We start from the raw sequence: 17,015 nt of genomic DNA, 5'->3' as shown, positions 1-17,015 counted from the left end.
TTGTCTTTATGATATCAATATAGGAAATAATTTTTTACGATAAAGCAAAAATTCAAATTCATTAAAATTTTGACCTTTGATTTATCCAGTAACACTTAGAAAGAGACAAAAAGCCAAGCCACAGCATGTGCAGTTTTAAAAATCTGGATAGCTGTTAAAGCACGAATGTCAAGATGAGTACAAAATTCCTATAAATCAATTAGAAAGCCAGATATCTCAGTTAAAACTAAGGCAAAAGATTTGTACGTGCTCTTCACAAAAGAAATACTAATGGCCAAAAACATTACGATATGGTAGTCTCCCCTTATCTGTGGTTTTGCTTTCTGTGGTTTCAGTCAACCATGGTCCAAAAATATTAAATGGAAAATTCCAAAAATAAACAATTCATAACTTTTAAATTGAGTGCCATTCTGAGGAGTGTGATGAAATCTCTTGCTGTCCGGCTCCATCCCACCCAGGACATGAATCGTCCCTTTGCCCAGTGTCTCCCCACTGTATCCACTGCCTGCCCATTAGGCACTCAGTAGCCACCTCAGTGATCAGATTGACTATCTCAACCTCACAGTGCTTGTGTTCCAGTCACCCTCATTTTACTTAATAATTGTCTCAAAGTGCATGAGTAGTGATGATGGCAGGTCAGCTATGCCAAAGGGAAGCCATTAATTGCTTCATTTAAGTGAAAAGGTATGTATATGTATAGGAAAAACTATAGTGTATATGTGGTTTGGTACTATCTGATTTCAGGCATCCACTGGGGGTCTTGGAACACATTCCTCGTGGATAATGGGGATGACTGTATAGCCAAACTAAACTGCAAAGTAAAACCACATTAAGTTACCATTTCATACCTACCAGACTGACAAAAAAATCCTAAGTTCTCACAATACAAAAAAAAATAAAAGTTCTTACCATACTAAGTGTTGACAAAAGTTTTGAGCAAGGGAGCTCTCGTGTACTGCTGGTGGCAGTGTAAATTAGTTTGTCTGTTTTGGAAACAGTTTGGTACTATAACACTGAAGATCCATACACACTGCAGCCAGCAATTCTCCTAGACATTTACCCTGGAGCACACCTTGCACGTGTGTACCAGAATGCACATACGAGTATAAGATCATTCATAGTAGCACCTGTGTGTATATGAGCCAACACTGAAGCCATGGGAAAGTCCACCATCAGCAGAATGAGAGGAATGTACATAAGTATATCGCAAAGGGAAACACCTTACTACAGCTCTATGCAATGGGTGGGTGGATCGTAACCACATCATGTGAGTAAAGGAAGCAAGACAAACAAATATCCAGTCTAGTAATATGTAAGGTAAAAACAGGCAATAGACTAAACTGTTCACAGTTGCACACTTGAGTAGTAAAATCATTTTAAAAAGCAAGGAGATTATTTTCACCAGGGTCAGGATGGTTGATAGGAACCCCCAAGAGGGAAAGAAGGGTTTGTGTTCAGGGAGCTGCATGCAAGGGGCTTCTCAGGTACTGGAAATTCTAGATTTCTTGAAGCAGTTGTTGGTTAATGAACCATTCACTTTATAATTAGTTTTTAAATTGTAGATAGGTATTTTATGCACTTTTCTGTATGCATAACTCACATTTTTTAAATGTAAATTTTCAGAAAAGATGACATGTAAAATAAAATAAAATATTTGTTCAAATTCTAGAGAGGGAATGATTTTCCAGACTTGGAATGTATAAAATAAAAATAAATAAAACACACACACACTCACACACACACACACACACGCACACACACGCAGACTTAGATTTAAGTACATAAAAAATTTTTAACTTTGTGTAAAAAAGCAATACAATTCAAATAATTTATTAAAATATTTGTTGCAAATTTGACAAAAGTTAAATGTCTTATACCAATAATTCACATAATTTTAAAAACTATAAGGAAATGATATTACGAAAGATGTATCATTTAGGAACAAAATATTTAGTACGCAAATATATATCTACACTTCTTGTAAATAAAGAAATGCACATTAAAATAAGATGGCATTTTTTTGATCCACTCAGTTAGCACAGGATAAATTAATGATAATGCCAGTTGTGACAAGATGAGATCTCTTAGACATTGTATTTGTGTAAATTATTACAGTCATTTGGAAAAGCATAATTTATCAAGGTTTGTAAAATATTCATAACCTATGATACAGTAAATTTGTCACAGTTTTTCTAGAGAATTAATTCAAAATATGAAAAAAGATTTAGGTGCATCGAGATAATGATGCAGCATAATTTATCGGGGTAGAAAATGGAAAGCAAGCCAACCTCTCGCAGTCAGCGGTTTTGCACGCACTATGTGTAGGTCATTCAGGTTCATTCACTAAATTAATGTTTTGAGTGTCCACCATGGCAGTGTGTGTGTGTGTGTGTGTGTGTGTGTGTGTCTATGGCATCACAAGATGGCAAATTATTTAGCCATTAAGTGTCTATTAGTAAATCATATGCGCACTGAAAACAGGCATTTATAAAATAAAAAACCCATGTACATCATGATTACAACTAGAACCATGGTTCAGCATTCACAGGCAAAAATACTGCCCCAGAAAGCACAAAAATGCTAATATTGTTAGTGTCAGGATGTAATGATTATGAGTGATTTTTCTCCTTTCTGTATGTTCTAGAGTGGTGCCATGTTATGTTATACTATAATGGAAAAATTAATTAACAAAAAAATTGCAGGGACCTAAATTTTACTTAGATCTTTTGTACTCTCATTTTTGTAAGGTCTAACATTGTGCGGTTCACTCTTTAAGACTTAGGGTATTTATCGAAATGAAACAGATTTTAAAACTCTTGCTGAAATCGGTAATTCAACAGAGCCATAGCTTTTTAGCCTTCCAACACACGAAGGAAGAGAGTAGTACCAGTAATTCTCCTTTTGCATAACATAACTAAAAACTAAGGGAAAACCCACCCCACAGAACACATGCAAAGAAACACCCCTTTTATTTTGTTCTCTTGATTTGGTGTGTGTTTTGTGCCAATCCATCAGTACCCTATTACAGTAGCTTTGTAATAAGCCTTGAGATCAGATATTGTATGTCCTCCAAATTTGTTCTTCTTTTTCAAAGTTGTTTATATCTTTTAGAAACAGAGATATGTAATAGTATACATTTAAATGAGCAAAAATTATTTAACTAGAAAATCAATCAAAATTACAAGATTGTTACTATGTCCTGTGGAAGTAACCATGTTCAAGGTTACTTCCACAGGACATAATAACAATCTGTGAGGTCCAGGTATCTTTCAAGATTCCTTTGAAAAAATAATATTTTCAAGAACAAAATTCTTGGAACAGAATAATATCTACTCTTCGGTGGCTATAGGGAAAGGGGGAACCTTTTCCTTTTTATTTTACTAATGTTACTTTCACCAATATTAAGAGAGTGGTCTGTTGTTTCGTTAATTAGCACCAAGAATGACAGCTCCATAACTACCATTTACCATCTTTTTGGTGAAGAGTCTGTTGAAAACTCTTGCCCATGTGCAGTTGGAAACAGGAGTAGGGGGAGTTGTTTGGCTTGTTATTGATTTGTAAAGTTCTTTATATATTATATTAGGTTGGTGCAAAAGTAATTGCAGTTTAAAAGGTTAAAAATATTAATAATTGCAAAAACCTCAATTATTTTTGCACCAATCTAATAGATAGAAATCTTGTTGGTTATGTTTTGCAAAGATTTTCTCAAGTCTTTGGCTTGCCTTTTCATTCTATAGCACTGTCTTTTGAAGAGCAAATTGTTTCAGTTTTCATGAAATCCAATTTAATGACTGTTTTCTTTTACAGTTGCAGCTTTTAGTGTCCTATTTAAGAAAGCTTTGCCAAACTCAAGGTCAATAAGATTTCCTCTTATGTTTCCTTTGAGAAATTTGATCGTGTAAGTTAGGTTATAATGCACGTTAAGTTAATTTTACACGGGATGTGAAGTGTCAAGGTGTTTTTTGTTGTTTTGTTTATTTTAGGTAGCTATTCAGTTGTTCCAGCACCATTTGTTGAAAAAATTATCCTTTACCTCATTTAGAGGAAAGGTATCCTGTCACCTGACACTTTCGTTTCAAATCAGTTGACCATATATGTGTTGGTCTGTTTCTCGACTCTTTTTCTGTTCTCTTGATCTAGGTGTGTCTTTGTGCCAATCCCATCAATCCCATCTAGCTTTGCAATAAACCTTGAAATCAGATGTTGTGAAAAGTAAAATCTGTTCTGGTCCAAAGCAATAAGAAAATGGGAGAGTGTTTTCTGTTTGTCATGCCCAGGCTGCTTGCACATTAAATAAAATACAAGCTATGCTAAGGCCCCAGGAGATGATTAGCGCTTCACCCTCCTTCGTGGGACCTGGGCGACTCGTCCCAGACCCGTGTTTGCAGGGAAGAGCTGTGCGCCTCTTCTGTGTGTAGCAACCTCTCTTCTGGCCGTGCTCAGCAGCAGACGTAGGCTCACCTTGCAGTCTAGTCTGTGTCCCTGTCCCCATCCTTCGCCTTATTTTCCGGATGGTCCCCAAGCAGGAAGTAGTGAAGGGTCCATCCAGTGTGTGTGTGCCGTTGGGAAAATATCAGGTAAGCATGGGCTGAAGGGTAGTGTATCCAGGGTCAGTAGGGTGTCACCTGATTTACCTGGGGACACAGAGCTGCTGAGAGAAACAACAGCTGGTTTCTCTTCACAGAAGGATGTCCTACAGTCGGATCTCCTCATCTGCTCGGTGGCTGCAGTTCTGTCATTTGCAGTCAGTGCCAGCACTGTGTTCCTGTCCTTGCGGGTATGACCCATTGACTGCACCCTCCCCGTCACCTGGGGTCCTTCCTGACAGAGCCCGGGGTGGAGCCTGGGTGCTGACAGGGGGGTGGGGCCACAGGGACAAACAAAGTGCCAGTGGGGGGCGGAAGGCACATACCCTTGTGCTGGGAGAGTTACTGCCCAGAGGAGGTCTGGGCCACTGCACAGATGGGGTTCAGTTTGCCCTTCGTCTTTCCCCAACGGGGGGCGTATGTTGTGGGATTCACCGTGAGGATGGTCGGTAGAAGTAGGACAGCTAAGTGCACAGAGCGGGGAGGGCTTACCACAGCACGAGTGATTCATACACAGCCAGAAAGATACTGGAACGTAATTTTAGTTAGAAAAATAAACGTAGAGAAATCTAGGTGGGATTTCTGGGTTAAGGTCCTCACAGACAGTTGCCATCTCTATATAAAAATATTACACACTTACGAACTCTTCCAGTGAGGAAAACTCTGTGAGAGAAATGTGTTATTTACCTCACCTTTTAAGAAAATAAAACACAGTATCACAGTGGGCAGAGTTCCCTGGGCCTGCACGTCACAGGCCACCTCAATGGTTCTCAGTGGCTCTCCGCAGAGGTGGGTCTCATGTGACGTGGAAACCCCATGTTCAGAGCCTGAAACAAGGACTGAGTCCAGTTATCCCGTCAGAGGAAATGGGGAAGAGCAGTCTCGCTGTGTTATTCCGGGGCCACCCTGCCCTGTCTTGAGCTCAACACAGATTTCTTGTTCTTTCCTTGCAGCCTTTCCTCAGTGTTGTGCTGTTTGCCCTGGCGGGCGCTGTGGGGTTTGTCACCCACTATCTGCTCCCTGAGCTCCGCAAGCACCATCCGTGGATGTGGGTTTCACACCCCATTCTGAAGAATAGAGAGTGTGAGCAACGGGAAGTGACAGGTTAGTAATCAGTCCTCGCAAAGAGACAGGGTGGGGGTGGCACTACCATGTGAGGGCTGAATGCCACAGAGGTGTGCCTTTAAATGTGGTTATGGTGTGAGTTGTATGTTCTGTTCATGTCACATTCTGTACATCTTACCATGCTACAGGGGGTGTGCCTTGGAGTATATCGGCTTGTTCCGAGAGCAAGAAAGTTGAAGTGGGGTCACTTAGAGGCATGTTTATGAAAATAGCATTATAGTAATTGGTTATTAGTATTGAGGAAAAATTGATTTATATCATTCAGACCTGAAGTTCATGGTGTTCTGCTAAAGTTGACTGTGGACCGAGAAGACGATCATCGCTTCACCACCCTCCCCTCCTCCACAAAGGGCGGGGACATAGCAGAGACTGACCTTTAACCTTCAGTTCCCTGAACCCTTGCTTTGCTCACCTAGACCTGGGCTTGACTGACAGAGCTGTTCCCGGGTTGTCTCTGGCAGGATCACATCATAGCCTGTAATCCCAACAGTGTCAGAGCTTCTAGATAAAGACCCTCTCAGGAGTTTCTCTGCTCGGTCTCCCTGGCTCTGTGATTAGACGGATGGCAGAAGGCTTGGTTTATCCCTGTTTGCATACACTTCAAAGCTATTGGTCACAATTTATCACTAGCTCATGTTGGTAATTTTGCATAGAAGCCTCTAGCCTAGCCATGGTAACTTCTCTGTTGTTAAGTGATTGTCTGCCATGTCCAGACACAAGGGGCCATGAGTGGCACCAAGGTCTGCTGACTCCCAGGAATGTGCTGGACTCGGCCAGGTGTGTCATGGGTAACTTCAATAGACTATTGTGGCAAAAGGAAGGGGGGTGCAGATAAAAATATGAAGAAGCAAAAGAATCACTTCAGATGCCATCAAGAATAGTGCGTTTCTTCAAGGAACGTCTGTGGGAGGGTACAAGGAGCTACCTTAATTTGAAACAGCCACATCAGGAAAACTGGATCATTTAGTGGAGAAACATGATGCAGTGGGCCTGCTGCCAGGTGGGGTCTGGAAGGCGGGGAGGGTAACTCTTCTCACCCACAATAGGCAGGCCTTCAGGATCAGCTACATAATATGTTTTAAATGCTCTGTTCAATTTCAGGTGCTGCTTAATCGCAAATTACCATCAGTACAATTTATCATGGTTAGCTCATTTTACAGTCCACGTGAAGAGAAGGTCTATCCAAACAGGTGCCTACTTGTGGGTAGGTGGGTAGAAGAACTGATGAAATGACGAAGTCTGCAGAACTTCTGCAGTGTTAAGGTCATATTCCCTTTCAAAATGTTAGAAAGACTAAGTTTTGGTGAAGTTGGCAGAGTTCTTGGGGGTTGTTGTTTTGGCACCACTGGTAAGTAGTTGACAGAGATTAGAAGGGTGAAGACGGTCTGATTCAGGAAACTGCATGTCTGTGTGTGTCGTCTGGACCTTCTCTGCCTGGATGCTTGGGTTTCATGGTGAGGAGAGAGCTGTGAAACGTAGACAAAGGAGAATAGCACAGAAGAGGCTGGGGTCCCCTTACTCTGCCAGTTCAGCATTGAAAGATAAAAGTGGGCACTCCCCTGAATCCAACAGTGCCCAGTTTAAATTAGAATCAGTAAGAACTCGAGAACAATGATGTGAGTGTGTTTGTGCAGTGCTGTCCCCTCCTTGAGGTCAGTCGAGCAGGTGACACGGGGCGTCTGTCCGGGCGGGCTGGCTGGTGGGACAGGCACACGCCACACACAGGCTCAAGCAGAGGCTCCATGGAGCTTGTCACTTGCCTACACTAGCTGTTTATAAGCCGCCTGAAATCTAGCCAGGCGTAATCCATTTGACAAATTAGGCAGGTAATGAAAAACAGATTGAATTTTAAAATTACGTGTGTGGAAGGGAAACCCAAATGCTTAAAATGCATCAGCACGAACTTCCTGAAGTCCTGCCCCCCGTTTTGGTTTCATCCGTGTGCTGAGTTTCCTTCCCTCCTCTTCCTGACCTTCCGCCTGTGAGGTATTTCACTCTTCATTTCTTCTGCAACAGAAAACACAAGCCGGTCATGTCCTTCTTCATGTGAAAACTGCTCACATCTTCACAGGCGCACAAAACATTGTAAGTGAGAAGAAGGTAAAGCACAGCAGGCCTAGCAAGTCTGCAGATGTCACTGGAATCCCCCGGTCCCACCGAGCTGATGGCCAGTGATTGGCCAGAACTCAGGTCGCCTCACCCAGTGCAGTCAGGTGTTCTTTCTGCCACCCGAGCAGCTGTCAGTGCCCTAGGCAGCTGGGGTGCCGTCTGCACGTGGCTCTAGGCTGTCAGTGCTGTCACTGTGTCGCTCGCTGTTCCCAGAAGAACCACGTCACTGCGGTCTGTCATGCAGGTCTAACGTGCCGCAGGCTCACGCTTACTCTCCAAAGCTTCTACCCCTGGTTTGAAAGACTTGCCACAATACGTTCTGGGCATTCCTGTGGTTTCTCGAGTTTCTCTCACTGTCCCTTCCTGGCTGTTCCTTTGCCTAGGATGGTTTTTCCTCAAGCCTCACTAGCCTCATGCCACATGCAGCATCCCTCAGCTCTCTGTTTAGCACCCAGTCCCTCCGGAAGTCCTTCCCTGACCCCCCAGGCCAGACAAGCTTCCTGGCTGCCCCCGAGCTTCTCTTTTCGTAACATTCTCTGAGATGATGGAACAACATGTCTGTCAGCTCACACTGACCCTCCAGTGCTTCCGGGGCACAGGGCACAGATGTCATCAGCCCTGTGTTGACTCCACTAAACTTTAAACTTGGTGCATGTACTTTCTTTCAGTTCACTTTCTTTTCTACATATCTCTGATATGTAATTTTCTTTGATATGTACAAATACTTGGAGATACAAAATTCAGACTGATAAAAATGCACTGTGTTACAACTCAAGTTGATGACTGTAAATTGAAATATATATTTTAGCCACTTGAGTTATTTTTGAGACTGATTTCAGTAAACATTATCCCATCCTAGCCCAACAAGGTCTTTCAATAATAATTAAGCTAAAAGGATACAATTCTATCACCTGTCATGCAGCTCGGCAGTGCGATGATTCCTGGTGGTGGTATAACGGACGTAGTGAATGGGTATCTGTGAAGTTGCTCTTTCCTAAAAAAAAATTCACTCTATTTCCCACCAATCTAAGTGAATCATGCTGAAAACAACAGAGTAGACAATGCTACAAATAGCGCGACGTTAGTCAAGTATGGAACTTTCAAGACTAAATGTTTAGGGAGCACTGGATTTTTAGAAAATGAAACAAATCTATTATCCTGAATTATGATAATGATTTTAGACAAGTGACTTTGTTGATTCACCCCCATCTGTAAAAGTATAAGAAGTTGGATCTGAATGAAGATTTGTTTTCCCTAAGAACTTTCCAAAGGAATTAGGTCATTTTGAAAGGGAACAGTGGAGTTGAGTCACGTTTCCACGTGGTTCTCCAAGGAGAAATTTCCATAATGTTATCATTCTGGGCTCTGACTAGTTTCAGAAAAATAGAAGTGATCTGATTTGACGGCCATACTCTTTACCATAAAAATGGGTTTAATGGAGCGACAGGGAGTGAGATAAAGAATAAGTGCATTGTTGGCTTTCACTTGCTTATTTACTGTTTCACTCAGAAAATGCATACGAGTGTACTATTCACTAAAAAAGTAATTATTGAGTTTCTACATGATGCCAAGCCTGTGGGCCAGTGAGCTAGGAGGACTAAAACACAGTCTCTGTCTTCCATTGGTTAAGTTTTTCCAACTGGTTGGATATGGATACAAAACGGAAAACATATGAGATTGTATAATTTAATGTTGAGTTATTGTCTGGTGCATAGTAGGTGCTCAGTCCTATTGGTTGAATGAACAAATGAATGACTAGTGATTTGTAAATTCACTGAAGGAAGAGCTCCCTATAGGCTGATGTGGGCAGAACAAGCCTTGTGAGGCGGATGGAGGCCGGTGTGAGGGACCCAAGTGTACAGCGAGACACGTGCAAGCAGGCTCATGCCTCTAAAAAAACGGTTGCTGAGAAAGCTTAAGCTGTAATTTTTGGATGCATTAGAATAAATGGATGAAAGATTACAGAAATTATTTTTTAAATCAATTGAAAATCTCTTTAAAATTGTAATGTTAAAAATTCACCATTATAAACCTAATTCACCAATGAGTCATGAATTTGTAATTCTTAAATGAGATTTACTTTGCATTTTAGCAAATCGTGCCTGTCAGTTTGCAGACTGGTGTCTGCCTGTGAGAGACGTGGTTCTGAGAGATAATGCTTTTTCTAATGTATTTTTCATTTATACCAGAGTAATAATACATAGTGTTGAAAATCAAATAGAACAAGTTGTAATGAGAAGCAGCAGACCTCTGCCAACTTTCTCCCATCTCTGATTCCTCCTCTCCAGAAAAAAAAGAAGTACTTCCTACTCTACATATTTCTTCTGGTAGTTACCGTAATTCTTCCAAATAATGTGCACACTGCTATTCCTTAATGTTTCGGATTTACCTATCTACTGGCTTCCTGTTATGAAAGATGAGGTTTTATCTCTCTTACCTTCCTGATACATGAACATTTTCCCTTTCTCCTTTCTCCTAGTATAATTTTAATATTTGTTGAACACATACTTTTTTTTGTACACGTAAGGCTACTTGTTGTTCATGTCTAGTGCAGTCATATGCTGTGATTACATTTCCTTTCTTGGTCGTACTTCTGTTTTTGCATTTGCTAGCCTTTCCCATAGCGATGTCAGGTACTTCTCAGTTCAGTTTCCACACAGGCAAACCTGTCAGATAACCTATGAGCTCCCTCCCCCAGACCCATCCTGGGACCTGCTACTTGTTTCTTTCCTCTTTTTGAACAAAGCTCATCCTCCAGTCTCTCCAGAAAAAGGGTGCGTGGGAAGGAAACTTTTAAACTTCGGCTATGTCAAAGTGTTTTAATTCACTTTGCACTTGCTGGGCAGTTTACAGTGTATATATAGCCTGTCAGATGTAAACGATCCCTTTCAGAAGTCTAATGGTCCATTGCCTTCCAGCTTCCACTACTGCTGTTGACAAGTCTGATGTCTTTCTGACTCCTGGTCCTTTTATATGGGACCAGGTTTTTCCCTGCAGGGAGCTTTTAGAAAGTTTTGGGGGGAATTGAAGTGCCAAGGCCCAGAGAACAGGCTCTGGAACAAGACTAGGTGGGCTCCAATCCTGGCTTTGTCACATGTTAGTTGTGCTGAACTGTTGTGATTCAACTTTGTCATCTATGATTGGGAGGTTCCTACAGTGAAGGTTTGATGGGGGTGGAGTTAATCACAGTAATGAGTGCAGAGCATTCGGCATGGTCCCTGGTACTCAGTCCGTCGTCCTCCTCCTCTTCCCCACCGGTCTGAAATTCAATCATTTTGCACATTGTTTTGTGCCCCATGTCACCCATGTGGTAGGCATTTGGTGGCCCTTTATAATCTGGATGAACCTGTCCAAGAGTTTTGGAATTTTTTGTCAATAGGTGATAGTTCTACCTGAATGACCTAGTTCACAGAATTTCTCTAGTGATTAAATCAAGTGGATAATATACGTAAAAATCCTTTGATATGTATATAGCTCTAGATAACTGTCTGATTTGGGGACATAAAGGCTGGAGTCTTTGGGAAGGTCTCATCTGTGTGTGTGATGAGGAGATGCCGTAGTTCTGGGAAGAACATATTATTTGCCACCTTCTTCCTTCTTTCCCCCCATGAAAAGATACTAGTAGCCGGAGTTAGAGACTAGAAAACCCTCTAGAGCAGGCCCTTGGGCCAACTGCAGCCCACGGGCCAACTGTGCCCCGCAATCCATTTTTTATTGGCCCACAGCAAATTCCAAAAATATATGTAGTTTACTTAAATAAACCAGGTGAGGCAATACGTATACGTACTTCATCTCGAGTGAGTGGCCCAGCTGTTTGTGTATTTTACTGCATATGGCCTTTGGTAAAAAACGTTGAAAAAGTTTGGACACCGCTGCTCTAGAGCCTCTTTAATTCAAAGTGACTAAAAGAGCCGGAAGCGTGAACTGAACCAGTGCTGGTGAGTTCCGTAGCCTCATTTGCTGCGATGCTTCTCTAGGCATGTTAATTCCAAATGCCAAAGGAGAGCTTACAGCCCATGTGTCAGACAGCAGCGTGTCGGATGGCGGCCTGCCTTATTAATTATTCTCTGTGTTGTTATTATTTCCTGCACATTCTCTTCCTCTCCTTTTCTTTCCCTCCCTGCCCGGCACTGCGCCTCCTGTACCTCACACTCTGGCTGGTCCCCGTCTAGTCCACTGGGAAACTTATCTTTCTGTGTCAGTGTCCACAGGGCCGGAGGGGACTGCTGGGATTGGCAGTGAAACCAGCTTCACACCACAGCAGGAAAAAAGAAAAGTGGAATCGAGTTACCTCTGCTCAAAGGAGAACGAGGCAGAGGGGACTGGAGAAGCAGAGGCCAGCAGTGACCAACATAAAGAGGGGAAGGGCTTGGGGACAGAGCTTAGTGGTCAGCTGCCAAACTCAGACTCCAGCTCTCCAGCCAGCCCCAGGTTGTTCACCCAAGTGCCCACTGGGGTTCTCGGCACTGCTGATAAATCCAAAACAGTGCAGAAATAAAACGAATGGTCAGTAGTTGGAGAAGTATTAAAAAACGAACCCTAAAAATCAGGAGCACTTTATGATAGGATAATATATGGAGATGCTAGTGGAAAAAGAGAAGTGGTGTTTTAAAGTAATCTTGTAATTTAGATGACATACAAATCACATTTTACTGGGGGAGGGATTCTGATTTTGTAAGTTGGACACTCACTCAGCGCCTGCCATGTACTAGGTGCTGGGCCAGGTGTTGAGAATGCAAAGTGAGTGAGAGCAGAGTCCTTACTCTTGGCAAGGTGGTTCTGCCTAGAAGTGTCTTCCTCCCCGTGCCAGAGTGAGGACATTGAAAAGATCCCTCAAAGGCTCTTCATGTGAGAATTTTACAAATGATTTCACTGGTGTTTTCAGTTTCAAATGCTATGATTTGGTATTAATTGAGGACCTCTGCATCAAGACGAGAAAGCACCTTTCTAGAGAACAGACCATGAATTGTGCCCATGTTAGTGCTAAGGACTTCCTGCTTGGAGATTTGGCCCAGCAAGAAAGATGAGAGTGAGAAAGGCTCAGAGTAAAAAGCAGTTCCCTGTAATAAGGGTGGATGCTCCCAGCCTGGATAGTAATTCCGTTTTGCAGGGTCTCTCTGCCTTAGACACCTCGGAGTGACAGGCCAGTAGAACCGAGTGGCACCCACACTGAAATGCTTATAAGCACGTCTGGACCCTGTACGGCTGGAAGCCTTTCATCCTTGTAGCCTAATCGTATTCAAGACTTGAATTAGAGAAAATTATGTTCCTAAAGATGAAAACATCCTGAGGATTGTTGATTACCTTTTAATTACTGAGAAGGACTTATTTTAGTAACATAAGCATATAAGAGAAACACAACCTAAAAAGCCTTTGAGAAAATTTAACGTGTTCAGTTGTAAAAAGTCATATATAAACTTGTAAATGGCATAGTTAGTTTGCATTCTTTTTCTCAAGGGCCTAATATTCCATGGAAAAGAGAAATAGTAATGCTAAAGTAATGTCTTTTTACAGTCTCTTTGCATATTTGGGACATTACCGAAAGGCAGTTATAAAATATCATTGCGAAGATTTTCTTTTTAACTTGACTTTGTATGAATATTGAGACAGTTTGGGGTCTCAAGAAACATATTTGTTATGTTATTGCTTTTGTAAGCTTTCCTTTTTGTTAGCTTTTTATGGTAACCCCATAAAAAAGGACTAAGTTTAACCTTTTAGCATTCACAGTTCTGGACTTACACTTTTGTTTAGTTTCCGCTGTATCATTATTCACCTTTTCTATTTGTTTCCCTTCAACTCTCAAATATGAACATTCAGTGCGAGTTCGATTTATCTGTTAAATGTTTTCTACAATCCAGAGATTGTAGCTTCTCATTGGAATAAATTACCGAACTTGGTAGAGGGATTCTAGAGATATGTAAGAATTAAACTGAAATTGATTTTCTTTCAATATATAAATTGACAGAACCTGATGTCAGAAGTTTGGAGTTGGTGATCTCTGGGGTTTGCGCGCTCTCTCTCTCTCTCTGTCATTCCTAGACGTTTATTTCAGCTCCATTCCCACCGTTCCCCACCCCTGCTCTGGCTGGATGCTGTATGAACACCACCCAGGGAATCCATGCCTCGGGGTGAATCTTTTCCTAAAATGCTTTCCCTTAATTCACCGCGCACACCCATGCTTACTGGTGGACACAGTGTGAAATGCGCCCGCTGTCCTCTCAGCTGGACTTTCAGGATGAATCAGTGGGAGGCACGCCAGTGCTTCTGCATCACATCTAGATGTCAGCGCTTGTCGCTGTCATTTCCCCTGAACACCTCAGTGCTGCATCAGAGCTGGCTCGCAGCTCAGTCTTCTTTGCGACTCTGACTAAGGGAACTATAAAAAATAAATAAAGGATTTTATGACATGAACGAATTGAGTTTTAGTTCTCTAGAAGTTCCTTTTAGTCTTCAAAGTCCAACATAGCATCCTTTTCTGGGTCTTCAAAGTCCAACATAGTGTCCTTGTCGTCTTGTAGCTGGGTCTCTAACAGGAGACCCAGTTATTACCCAAGGATGCTGGGCTTTCGCTGTTCACACATGTCATGGAGGCCGTACTGACCACAGCCCCCAGGACTCGTGGCTCCGCAGTCAGACAACAGAATGGTGCTTACAGTCCATGACTTCCTAGAGCCTAAATGTCTTAGCCACATGCCTCAGAGTTGTGTCCGTGACATAGTTTCATACACACGCATACCCCATGCACCCAACCAGGTGCCACAGAGAATAAAGGTCTCACTATAAGTATTTCGCTCTCAAATATTTGGAAAGACATGGATGGTGAATTCAGAGTTTATTAGTCATTTCTATATTATTTGAAATTCATTGCTTTATGTGTTTCTGGGATGGATAAACCAAAATTCTTATGGTAAACCCATATTTGTTATCAGTATCTGCAGTAAGTCCTTGTAGACTCCATTGGGACTGTGTCCCTTCACTCAAGTTGGCCTTATCCCCACTCACTGGAAAATAGCATCTTCTAAGAGTAAGAGTGAGCAGCATTTGAAAGTCTGACCACCCCCCACCCCATCCATCCACCTGGTATCAGGCCCTTCCACAGGGATGAACCAGACAAACATTTCTTTTCATTCTAGTGTTCTTCCAACAATACAGCAAGATGAGCTTGGCCTATATTTCTCTTCATTTACGTATTTTTACAGCAATCTAGCTAAGGTTGCCATGTTTCTCTGATTTGGTGACAAATGTTGATAGAGCTCTGATAACGTATTTTTATAAGCTGGCTGAAAAGCATTTGATGTGATGGCCTCAGTGTGACACTGCTGATCTCTTATAAATTGAGAAATCAGGAAAAAATGATTTTATATAAAAGGAAACCTAACTGTAACTGGTTGTACTTTATGAGAGATTGAAATGGAAATGTTTAATATGCTACAGTTAGAATGATTTTTGTTTTGTAATCGAAAAAATAATTCCAGTAGGCTGCTTTTTTAGTCCCTCTTTGTTCAATTTAATCATTCAGAGTTCCCGCAGCCACTAAAATGGATAAGATAGCAAAGTTACCACACCCTACCTCTAGGCCAGGCATTCTGCAAGGCACTGGAGATATTAAGCCAGTTAAGACATGACACCTGCTCTTGACAGACTCAGTCTAGTGGGAAGATGAATGTGTAAATAAATACTCCCTCTGAGATGTGACAGGCTCTATAATTGTAGAATTCACAGAGTACAGTGATGGCGCAAAGCAATAACATGCTTTGCCTTAAAACTAAGGGTCATAAATACACATGTCTGGCTCAGTGTCCGGCAGATGCCTAAGCTGGATACAGGGCAGTACAGTGGGCACCAAAGGTAGGGAAATGGAGGGGTCCACCAGGAGCAGGCAGGAGAGGGGTGTATTGTTTATCAAGAATTTAAAAACAATGATAAAGCCAATTAAACATTGGACTCCTTTTTCCTATCACCATGTGCTGGTGGTTCTAAGTAGTGTCAGTGTGGGATGGACACTTTGAACCCTCTCCCCCTGGCAGCCACTGGTAGTGACTGTGTTGGGAATGCCAAGTGTGTGTGTGTGTGTGGGGGGGGGTCAAGGAAAGCTCCAGATGGCAGGGTGTTTGGTTCTATAATAAGATCAGGGGTTTCTCAAGTAGGAAAGATGGAAGGACATTCCAGGAAAGCAGCCTGCAAATACAACGGCGTATAAAACAGCACGGGTCACTGCAGTGCAGGGGAAATGGAAGTTATTTTCAATAAATGGTGATGGTCAATTAGATATCCAAATGGAAAAATATCAGCCTCAACCCTGTCCATTATACACAATAACCAATTCTAGACAGCTTGCAGATCTAAATGTGAAAAATAAAACAATAAAGTTTTTCGAGAAAAACATAGGAAAATGTAGTCATGATATCTGTCTTGTAAACAGAATATAAAAGACTCTAAGAGTGCAAAAAATGAGAAGTTGGAGCACATTAAAATTATTTCTTTTCTACAAAAGATCCTATTAAAAGTATGAAAAGCAACCATAAAATAGCAGATTTTCCCAATGCATATATCTGACTAAAGACTCATACGTAGGATGTATAAAGAACCCCTAAAAATCAGTAAGGGGAAGACATATGATCCAATTGGAAAAATAATTAGGCACTAGACTGAAAACCACTTCACAGAAGTGTGTATCCAAATGCCAGTAAATGTACAAAAAGGTCCTCAACTGCATTAGTCGTTGCGGAAATGCGAAATCAAACCATAATATGATACCGCTGTATACCCACCAGTGTAGCTAAGATGTAGGAGAGAGAAAATGTTTTGTGAAACACACGGAAGGAGCTCTCGCTCTGTTTGTGGGAGCGAAAAATCGGCACAAGAACTCTGAAAAATTGTCAGGTGGCATCTCCTGGAGCTTCCTGCAGGCTCACTTAATAACCTAGCAATGCCACACCTAGATAGATATACCCCACAGGACCACACATTTACCGAAATACGTGTACAAGGATGCTCATAGCGGCACTGTCCATCATAGGCATAAACTGGAAGCTAACCAGATGCCCACGCCCAGTAGACTGGAAAAATGGACTATGTGTGTTCACACAGTAGATTACTATACAGCAGTGAGAATGGAAAATGACAGCTACACTCACAAGTGAGTGGATCTCACAGTGTTGAGCAAAGGGTACCAAAGAATATTAGGCCAAACTA

At 41.8% G+C, this 17,015-nt stretch overlaps 1 protein-coding gene across 5 annotated transcripts in view; it reads left to right on the top strand.

The window, feature by feature from the left end:
• Window positions 1-17,015, top strand: part of PCNX2 (pecanex 2) — a 240,533-nt gene that overhangs the window by 109,735 nt on the left and 113,783 nt on the right. For all 5 annotated transcript variants that reach the window (XR_012490740.2, XM_019712884.3, XM_074316661.2 and 2 more), the window contains 2 exons: window positions 4,685-4,777; window positions 5,540-5,690. Coding sequence is in view for 4 of the 5 variants with exons in the window: in XM_019712884.3 (XP_019568443.3) it covers window positions 4,685-4,777; window positions 5,540-5,690 (244 nt within the window). In the remaining variant the exon portion in view is untranslated. The remainder of the gene's footprint in view (window positions 1-4,684; window positions 4,778-5,539; window positions 5,691-17,015) is intronic.

Source organism: Rhinolophus sinicus, chromosome 6 (genome assembly GCF_057876585.1).
Source record: "Rhinolophus sinicus isolate RSI-liver-muscle chromosome 6, RSI-T2T, whole genome shotgun sequence".
Classification (NCBI taxonomy): domain Eukaryota; kingdom Metazoa; phylum Chordata; class Mammalia; order Chiroptera; family Rhinolophidae; genus Rhinolophus; species Rhinolophus sinicus.
Note: the sequence above shows the minus strand (reverse complement) of the source record. Positions and strands in the feature narration are given on the sequence as shown.